The sequence below is a fragment of the Rutidosis leptorrhynchoides genome, chromosome 4 (genome assembly GCF_046630445.1).
Source record: "Rutidosis leptorrhynchoides isolate AG116_Rl617_1_P2 chromosome 4, CSIRO_AGI_Rlap_v1, whole genome shotgun sequence".
NCBI lineage: Eukaryota > Viridiplantae > Streptophyta > Magnoliopsida > Asterales > Asteraceae > Rutidosis > Rutidosis leptorrhynchoides.
This window is the reverse complement of record NC_092336.1, coordinates 59,392,845-59,403,229: the sequence shown is the minus strand read 5'-3', so window position 1 is coordinate 59,403,229 and position 10,385 is coordinate 59,392,845. Positions and strand designations below refer to the sequence as shown.

The window sequence follows — 10,385 nt, the reverse complement described above, 5'->3', positions numbered from 1 at the left end:
TAAGTTGCTTGGGGCCCCCGCAAGTTCCGATCCTGGTTTAAGTAGTGAACTGGTGATGCAAAGGGTGACCAAGTCCATTGCGCTTATGGATAAGGTTGCTAAGCTTGATGATCCTCAGTGTGAGTTGTTGTTGCTTAGGGCATGTATGGGAGTTTCTAAACTCTACTTTACCTTGCGTACTTGTCCTCCTAGTATATTTGAGGCGGCTCAACGCGCTTTCGATGGAGCCCTTCGATCTTCCTTGGAGCGTATTGTTACTGCTTCAGGGCCTGGGTTTGGTGTTTGGCAGTGGCGGCTTGCCACCTTGCCATTTGCATTTGGAGGGCTTGGTGTTTATTCTGCGGGAGATGTTCGTCATTTTGCTTTTGTGGTTTCTCGATTACAGTCTGCTGGGTTGCAGACCAAGCTCCTACGTCATGCGGGTATTGTTGGTCTTGGTCGTGCTTTTGAAGATGCATTGGGTCTGTTTAATAAAACGGTTGGGTTTGATATTTTAGGTAATCCGAGTGAGGTCGCTGCCCCAATACTCATGAAGAAATTGGCAGATGTTTATTTCACAAAGGTTACCGCTTCTGCAGAATCCACTTTTTCGTTATCTCCCCGACAATTGGCCTTATGGAAATCACAGCAGGGTGATCACACCTCTGCTTGGCTAAGGGCAGTCCCTATTTTGGGGTTGGGTCAGACGATGAACGCAAAGACTTACCGATGTGTGTTGTGCTACCAGTTGGGTGTTCCATTGTTCTCTATCTCGACGGCATGCTCTGCATGTTCAAGGGTTTTTACTGGGGATATTTTCGGGGATCACGCGGTGTCTTGTACTGGTATGGTGGGTATTAAGCATCGACATAATGTTGTTCGGGATTCTCTTGTTGATGTTTGTTATCGATCTGGGATTTCAGCGAGAAAGGAGGTTGACATTGGGTTGTCCGGAGGGAACGACAGGGCCCTCAGACCTGCAGATGTGTTACTTTATTCCTGGGATTGTGGTCGCGATGTTTGTGTTGACTTGACAGGGTCTTCTCCTTTGACACAGTCTGCGCTTTCTGACTTTGTCCCTGGACGTGCTGTGGTTGATGCGGCTCGTCGGAAGCGGGTCAAGTACGAATCTAGCTGTCAGGCGATTGGTTATGGTTTCATTCCTTTCTCATTTTCTTTCCTTGGGGAATTAGAGAAGGAGGCTGTTTCTTTGCTAAATCGGGTTCAGAAGTGTTCGATGGTGCAAGATATTGGTGCCGGTGCTGCTGCTCATATTTTTAATAGGATATTTTTTGCTATTGCTAGAGGTGTTGGGGCCCAGATTGTCTCTAGGCTTCCCACTAATTTTTTGTAAGTTTTAAAACTTTTAAGTTTATTATAATAATAATAATAATAATAATAATAATAATAATAATAATAATAATAATAATAATAATACTACTACAAAAATAGGGAAAAATCCACCGATTTTTGAGAATAAATGAAACCCGCAAAGTCACATGCCTTGATCTCTTTACCTCACATGTTCATAGTTCATACACACAAAATTCCTTCATTATTTTCTTACTGTACACATTTACGGAGTATTTAAATATTTAATTTGATTTCTACTACGTAGTACTGTAGTATTTTTTAGCGAAAAACCTAAAAGTTTTGGCATCTTTTACTATTAACATCAAATAATAAATAGCAAATATAATTATAAAAAAAACCATTTACGGAGTACTACGTATTAATTACTACTCGCATTATATCTTCACTTTTGGCATCTTTCTTTTCATCTCCTCCATATATACTAACCCTTCCCTCCATCTTCTAACCAAACTCTTCAAATTCTTCTCTCTAAAACTTGCACCATTCCCATTTCAAGATCACACATTCTGTCTTTTTTTTCTTTTTTTTTTCAAAAGACAAAACAGAAATGTGTTCAATGGCAATAATTAGTACTCTGTTTGTGGTAATGGGAGTTGTACCATTGGCTTTAGCAGGTGGACATGACTATGGTGCAGCATTAAGCAAAAGCATTTTGTTCTTTGAAGCTCAAAGATCTGGTTATCTTCCTGGAAATCAAAGAGTTAAATGGAGAGGCAATTCAGGGTTGTATGATGGCAAATCAAATGGGGTAAATTAGTAATTTTACTTTTTACATTTTCAACCACGTTATATTATTATTTTTGTTAACAAAACTTTGTATCAAATGAAGGTGGATTTGGTGGGAGGATATTATGATGCAGGGGATAATGTGAAATTTGGGCTACCAATGGCATTTACGGTAACAATGATGTCATGGAGTATAATGGAATATGGGAATCAAATGGGTGCAAGTGGTGAACTAAATCATGCTATGGAAGCTGTTAAATGGGGTACTGATTACCTTATTAAAGCTCATCCTCAACCTCATGTTCTATATGGAGAGGTAGCTCTGTTTTAACACTGTTTTTGTCTTTTAGTTTAGTACTAATAGGGAGCTCATCCTCAACTCCCATCGTGACTAACACTATTCATCCTCTTAAGTGTCACATCAGCGCCACATCAACACTTATATCCTATAACTAATCCATAAAATCCTATAACTAAACACTCCCTATAATAATTACCAATAACTAACAATGTACAAAAAATATAGCACAAAGTATAAACAATTTATAGCATTGAAGGTCCCACATGCATATAACACTCTCGCCAAATCCATGGTGAATACGGGTAACTAACGCGGATAACTAAACGGTTTCCTATAGTAAGTTACGGGTAATGACGGGTAACTAGCGGATAACTAAGTATATGGATTGGTCTAACAAGGGTTGTAAACAAACATGTACTACCATTTTTTATATTTTGGGTGGGTTTTTGTGATTATTATATTAATAAATGTTTACAGTTGGTTTGTATTATCGTTTAGGTTAAAAGGAACAAAATGTATAGATTAAATGTATATACGAAAACATAACTTATTTTTAGGAAAAAAATATTTTCCAAAATGGTAAAACAAAGAAATGAGTCACAATTTTCTAAAGTAAAATGTCAGTTGATATTTTTATCATGGATGATGGATGATATCTACTCAACTATTTTTCTTATATACTCTCCCCGTCCCAATTTAATTATGCCAGACAAAAAATACACCGTTTAAAAAAATATCGTAAAAGTACTGTACTTTTTGTTTATTTTTCAGTTTTACCATTATTTTTTCTTTTTCTTTTAATACTATTTACATACATTAAGGGCATAATAGAACTTAATCTTTTTATTCTTTTCTTTTAATCCTATCCACATACATTAACGTCATCATATAACTTAATGGTTGTACACAACAAGTCAACAAATAATAATTTGTATACATAACAAAAATGGTTGTAACATATCACTCCCTTTTTGTCATTGAACTTGTAAGGTAAAAGTACTTAACTTAAACTTTTGATGCATTTATCAAATTCACTGATAAAAATATCAGCGTCTAACAAAATTTTTAAAATAAAAAAACTAATCTAAATTTACATCAAGTAAAAGTATATTCGTGTCATTAAGAATTACAACGATTCTTGCCAAATAAGCTGTAAATATTTTTAGTAAGCTTATATTAGAGTATGAAATTTTATTTTAATCATGAATAAAAAAATGAAGAAAGAAGGATTAAATTCACCAAACTACGAAAAAAGTTCATTTTATGAGGTTGTTTTGGGAAATGTATTTTTTGAACAAAAAAATGATTTTATGGATCTTGTTTTTGCTAACAATAAACAATCAAATAACCCGACAGAATGTGCATACCAAGCGGACTACAAGAATATATTTGCGTGGTGTTTTGTGACAACAGTCTTGATGTTTAATTAAAATAAAATTTTACTATTGTTTCATCGAGTTAAAGGACTTGTTAAATTGAAGGTGGAATTGTATAAGCACCCGCAATTATAAAAATTGTTAGAGGTAACAATTTTCGAATAACCAAAGTGCCCTTGGCTTAGCGGTATTAGATGAACCCTTCAACCAAGAGGTTGTAGGTTCAAGCCTCACTTGAGGCAGTGAGATGTAAAAATTCGTGGTTTCGTGTGTAGATTTGTAGGTTTGCCTTAAAAAAAAACAATTTTCGAATAAATTACAGTGCCGAAAAAAATCTCAACGTAGTTAAAACCTTAGGAATTGATATTTACAATATAACAGCTTAAATGACGAAACTTTAACATATGAATTCCCAAAAAAATGTGAAGGTGTGGTTGGCCTATAAGTTGCACTATGCTAGGTCTGCCCTACAAACATAAGGTTATAATTTTTACTAGGTCAAATGTCGTAAGTAACATGTTTTATGTGTAGGTGGGAGACGGTAATACCGATCACTACTGTTGGCAAAGACCCGAAGACATGACAACTTCGCGTTACGCTTACAGAATTGATCAAAATAACCCTGGTTCAGATCTCGCAGGTGAAACAGCCGCTGCAATGGCTGCGGCATCCATTGTCTTCCGTCGTTCCAACCCCGCGTATTCCCGAGAGCTTCTCAGTCACGCTTACCAGGTTCGTTTAGTCATTTTTACGAATTATACTTTTAGAACCATAGTCATTTAAAATTACATAAAGTTACCTGCTTTTATAGTTACAAATAATAAAAAACATCAAGCAATGTTGTAACAGACTCGTCCCACATCGGTGGGAGAGGAAAACAAAGCACTCCTTATAAGGGTGTGGATACCTCTTCTGGTAAGACGCGTTTAAAGCCGTGCGGGTAGGTGCGATCCGGGGCAAGTTGGCCTGTCGGTGATCGGCCTGTGGCCCAGAGCGGACAGTATCATACCAGTTGTGCTGCGCACTCTGTGATGACGCGTTTTGAGGGTGTTTACCCGAGAAGCAAATCCGTGAGGTAGAAGTGCGATCCGGGGTTGTACTCGTGCGCGGGTAGTCCGTCGGTGATCGGCTTGTGTCCAAAGCGGACAATATCATACTACGGGCTGATGGTGATGTTACTTATGGTATCAGAGCTGGGGCCCGCATCGATGTGCACTGCGGGGACGCAGTGTCCCGAAGGGGGGAGAGTTGTAACAGACTCGTCCCACATCGGTGGGAGAGGAAAACAAAGCACTCCTTATAAGGGTGTGGATACCTCTTCTGGTAAGACGCGTTTAAAGCCGTGCGGGTAGGTGCGATCCGGGGCAAGTTGGCCTGTCGGTGATCGGCCTGTGGCCCAGAGCGGACAGTATCATACCAGTTGTGCTGCGCACTCTGTGATGACGCGTTTTGAGGGTGTTTACCCGAGAAGCAAATCCGTGAGGTAGAAGTGCGATCCGGGGTTGTACTCGTGCGCGGGTAGCCCGTCGGTGATCGGCTTGTGTCCAAAGCGGACAATATCATACTACGGGCTGATGGTGATGTTACTAATGTTGTGTTAGTTTGTGCCCCACTAAAGTAGTTTAAATCAAGGTTATAAAAGACGTGAGACGGGGTCGAGATGGTTGGGTCTTTAAAAGGTCGAGTCGTTCGAAACGGGGTCGAGACGGGTGTCGAGACGAACGTTGACCAAAGTAGTTTAAATGTATATATGTAATACATATTTTAAAGCTAAAAATTTTAGTTGACTAATTTGTACCCATAATTGCTATCACCGTTTAATACAAAAAGTTTAAATTAAAATACGACAAATTTGACCGATTTTATCGACTTTCGGGAGTTTCTGAATTTTGACAGACTTTGACCTGATTTTTTTCAACTTTGACCCATATTTTGACCGTTAACTGTTATATTAGACAGTTTTTTTCGAGACGGGATGGGGTAATCAGTAAATCGTCGCAACGGGTGTGGCAATGGGGTCTTTTGCAAGAGTGGTTTAAATGGCCAAATACGTATGTTAGTAAAAGATAGGCGCATGTTAATAAAGCAGTTGGTGTGATAAAGCAGCTGCGGTTAATTACTTTAGTGTCGACCTTGTTTTTGGCGGTTTAATGCAGTCGTATCTAGGTCGCCACCTATTTATAATGCGCCTAGTTTAGAATGGTCATTATTCCAATTTTTTCCACTTTTGTTAGTATTACTTTTCTAGAGCTACAGTATCTAAATTCAGAGTTACTTGCAACTTTCAGTGCTTGGAATTAAGATACTGCTGCTAAAGTTCCTTGATTTCAGTACTTTTCAATCTGGAAAAGTAAAGCCCTTTCATTAGCCCGCCCAATTCACCAAAATAACACTACGGAGTATTTTATAGAGGGGAAATTGTTCAAAATACATTTTTTTTAGGCTTCAAATAAAATACACTTTTTTTTTAAAAAATTGTCTTTTTACACCATTCGGTAGACGGGATTCCGTCTATCACTTTTATCTGTCGTCTACTACCATTTTTACAAAGTAGTCGACGGTGAGATAAAGGTGGTAGACAGAATTCCCGTCTACTGGAAGGGTTAGTAGACAGCGAGAACAAAGCAGTAGACAGACATTTACAAAGTAGTCGACCGTCTACTGCCTTGTTGTTGCTGTCTACTGCCTTGTTAGTGTTTACAAGGCAGTAGACAGCAACAACAAGGCAGTAGACAGCAACAACAAGGCAGTAGACGGTCGACTACTTTGTAAATTCTGTCTACCACCTCTATCTCACCGTCGACTACTTTGTAAAAATGGTAGTAGACGACAGATAAAGGTGGTACTGCATTGTTGTTGCTGTCTACTGCCTTGTTGTTGCTGTCTACTGCCTTGTAGACACTAACAAGGCAGTAGACAGCAACAACAAGGCAGTAGACATCAACAACAAGGCAGTAGACGGTCGACTACTTTGTAAATGTCTGTCTACTGCTTTGTTCGCGCTGTCTACTAACCCTGCTAGTAGACGGGAATTCGTCTACCACCTTTATCTCACCGTCGACTACTTTGTAAAAATGGTAGTAGACGACAGATAAAGGTGGTAGACGGAATCCCGTCTACCGAATGGTGTAAAAAGACAATTTTTAAAAAAAACGTGTATTTTGTTTGAAGCCTTAAAAAAAGTGTATTTTGATTAATTTCCCTTTATAGAGTAAAATTTTTGTGGATTAAAAAAAATAAAATAGTAAAGCCATATTTCAACTAGATATAAAATAATGTAATACACATTTTTATACTTCTCTCCCTCTTACTATAAGTATCAACATTATTTTTCAATGTCTCATTTAATTGTCACTTTTTATTCTAACCAATCAGAAAAAATTATTCTGATTTGTTTTTATTTTTATTTTTTTATTTGTGATTAATGAAGTTAATGAATTTTTTAAACCTGTATGAAAGATAACTGGACAGATAGTTATAAGATAGTAAAAACAAGGATGTTGTTTAAATAAACTTTTATTATATTATATTATATTATATTATTTATATTTATATTTATTTATATTTATATTTATACTTATACTTACATGCTAAACCTCCTCCCAAATTTGGTCGTTTCAGTTTTAACGAGTTGTCGTTTTGAGTTTGCGTTCACACTACAAATGGTCCTCCAACTTTCGCACAAATTACACGACACCTGAACTTTACACTTTTTCAGGGGTAAAAAATGTAAATTTATAATTTAATTAAAATAAAAAAACCTTACTCCACCCGAATTTATAACGGGCCCTATCTTCTCGCTCGGTACGAGTTAAATTTTTCCGAGGCCACCGTTCAAGTCGAAAAAATCTCACGAACCCAACGGGACTAACTATATGCAAAACGGACATCATTAAAAAAACACTAAATAACGGGCCCTATATTCACGCTCGGTGCGAGTTAAATTTTTCCGAGACCACCGTTCAACTCGAAATAATTTTACGAACACAACGCGACTAACTATACGCGAAACGGACATCGTTAAAAAAATAAATATTTCGGGCTACATTACATACATATATATACATATACAACACGACTAACTATACGCGAAACGGACATCGTATATCCAAATTGGACCGCGCGTCGAATCCAACCGCAGCAACGCGCGGTCGGATTTTTTCTAGTTAAGTTAATAAGTGCACCAAATAGGGTACTTTCTAATGTTCATGCTACAAGTCTACAACAATGTATACATAGTTTATATTATACACATTTTTTGTGATAAACAAGGTTAAAACATAAAAAGAAAATATGTGGACTGTATTTGGTTGCTGATTCATTCAGTGCACGTGTGTGTAACAAAAGTTGAGGTATATTTGGTGTTGATTTCGGACAGTGTGGAAGTACAAAGTAATTTTTCCATTTTACCCTTATGAAGTGTGACTAACTTACAACTTTTATGTGTTCAGCTATTTGATTTTGCCGACAAATACAGGGGCAAATATGACAGTAGCATCAGTGTTGCCCAGAAGTACTATCGTTCTGTCAGTGGCTATGCTGTATGTGATCACAATCTCTCTACTCAACCACGACATCTTAACTGTCTCAATCACCTTTGAAAATATTTACATATTTATCCTTTGTGTAATTTTGGACTTTGTCAGGATGAATTGTTGTGGGCAGCTGCTTGGATGTACAAGGCATCCGGAAATGAGTACTACTTGGATTACCTCGGCAAAAATGGCGACACACTTGGTGGGACCGGGTGGGCCATGACCGAGTTTGGTTGGGACGTTAAGTATGCCGGTGTTCAAACCCTTGTCGCTAAGGTATTGATTCAAACGCGGTCATATTGTATTTTCTAGTCAACCGAAAACTGTTAAGTCAGATGTAATTTTTAGGATTTTTCTAACGGCAGCCTTTCTGATGTTTCATATTCTAATTGTTATTGTGCAGTTTTTAATGGGAGGGAGAGCTGGTAATCATGCTCAAGTTTTCGAAAAGTATCAAGAAAAGGCCGAATCGTTTATGTGTTCATGCCTTGGCAAAAGTAATCAAAATGTTCAAAAAACGCCTGGTGGTTTAATTTATAAGCAACGATGGAACAACTTGCAATTCGTCACAAGTGCATCGTTCCTTCTCACTGTCTACTCCGATTATTTAACATCTGCCCGAAGAAATCTACATTGTTCTTTGGGCAGTGTTGCCCCCTCAGAGCTACTTGCATTCGCCAAATCACAGGTAAAAAAAGCCACCGTTTTTATTAGTATTGAGTTGTCACCGTTAAATTGACTAAAAAGTGTTTTGACTTTTTAAGGTGGATTACATTCTTGGAGACAATCCAAGGGCTACAAGTTACATGGTTGGATATGGAAGCAACTATCCGCAACAAGTGCACCATAGAGGTTCATCGATTGTGTCGGTTAAGGTTGACCCATCTTTTGTTAGCTGCAGAGGTGGTTATGCAACTTGGTTTAGTAGAAAAGCTAGTGACCCGAATCTTTTGACCGGTGCTATTGTTGGTGGGCCAGATGCTTATGATAATTTTGCTGACCATCGAGACAATTATGAGCAAACCGAGCCCGCAACTTATAACAATGCACCACTTCTCGGTGTTTTGGCTAGGCTACATGGTGGTCATGGTGGCTACAACCAACTAGATGCAGTTGAAATTCCTGTTGCAACTAAGCCTATTGCTGCCCAACCAAAGCCTAACACGATTAAAGAAGCTTCATTTGCAGGTTAGTTTTACCTTTTTTGGATTAAAATGTTAATTCTGTTTTAACCTTTATATTGATAAAATGGATCTTTGTGTTGATCCAATTGCAGTTGAACAAAAACCGACAAGTTCATGGGAATTAAATGGAAGAACATACTACAGATACTCAGTTGTGGTGACAAACAAATCAGGGAAGATGATCAAGAACATTAGCTTATCAATCTCGAAACTTTATGGTCCTGTTTGGGGATTAACCAAGAGCCCAAATGGTTCCTATGGGTTCCCAAATTGGGTTAGCTCATTACCAGCTGGAAAAAGTATGGAGTTTGTTTACATTCATTCTGCTTCACCTGCAACTGTCTCAATCTCTAGCTACACGTTGGCTTAAGTCAATATCAAGAACGTTATTATTTACACGCACGTGTTGAACTAAAAGTAGTGATACATAATTTATTTAGTGTTTTAATGGTGTGTAATTATGGGGGAAGAAAGGAGTGAAGAGATAGTTTAAAAAGTGCTCATCCTCTTTCTCATTCTCTTTGATTTTAGCTTAAAGTATGGATGATATAGTTAAGTAGTAAAGATAGAGTAGAGTTGGTTTTCACTTGTTTTTGGTGTGCTACGTGTTGCAAAAAAATTGGTAACATTTTAAGTTCAGTTTGATTATATAGTGTGGTACTTATTTGTCTTTTGGTTTTAGTTTTTTTTTATCTTAATTTTAATATTAATTCTCGATACTTGATTATTAAAGTATGCTCTACTTATATGATCAAGACTGTACTTGCTACTAACAAATCCAGCTTTAACTTCATGAGTCAAATTTGATAATTAATTTCAAAATTGATAATTTTATCCGAATTCTTGAAACTAGCTTGTGTAATAAAGCTTCTACATTTGATCCCAAAATGGCTGCAAAATCTATAACTCT

The 10,385-nt window shown here is 37.4% G+C and overlaps 1 protein-coding gene across 1 annotated transcript; it reads left to right on the top strand.

Moving 5' to 3' along the window:
• Positions 1-1,900: 1,900 nt before the first annotated feature.
• On the top strand, positions 1,901-10,102 carry LOC139839623 (endoglucanase 6-like). The gene is made up of 8 exons (XM_071829746.1): positions 1,901-2,101; positions 2,183-2,395; positions 4,288-4,488; positions 8,208-8,297; positions 8,403-8,567; positions 8,695-8,979; positions 9,056-9,479; positions 9,568-10,102. Exons 1-8 carry the CDS (start codon positions 1,901-1,903, stop codon positions 9,843-9,845), a joined length of 1,857 nt encoding a protein of 618 aa, XP_071685847.1. The 3' UTR covers positions 9,846-10,102.
• The last annotated feature ends 283 nt before the right edge of the window (positions 10,103-10,385 follow it).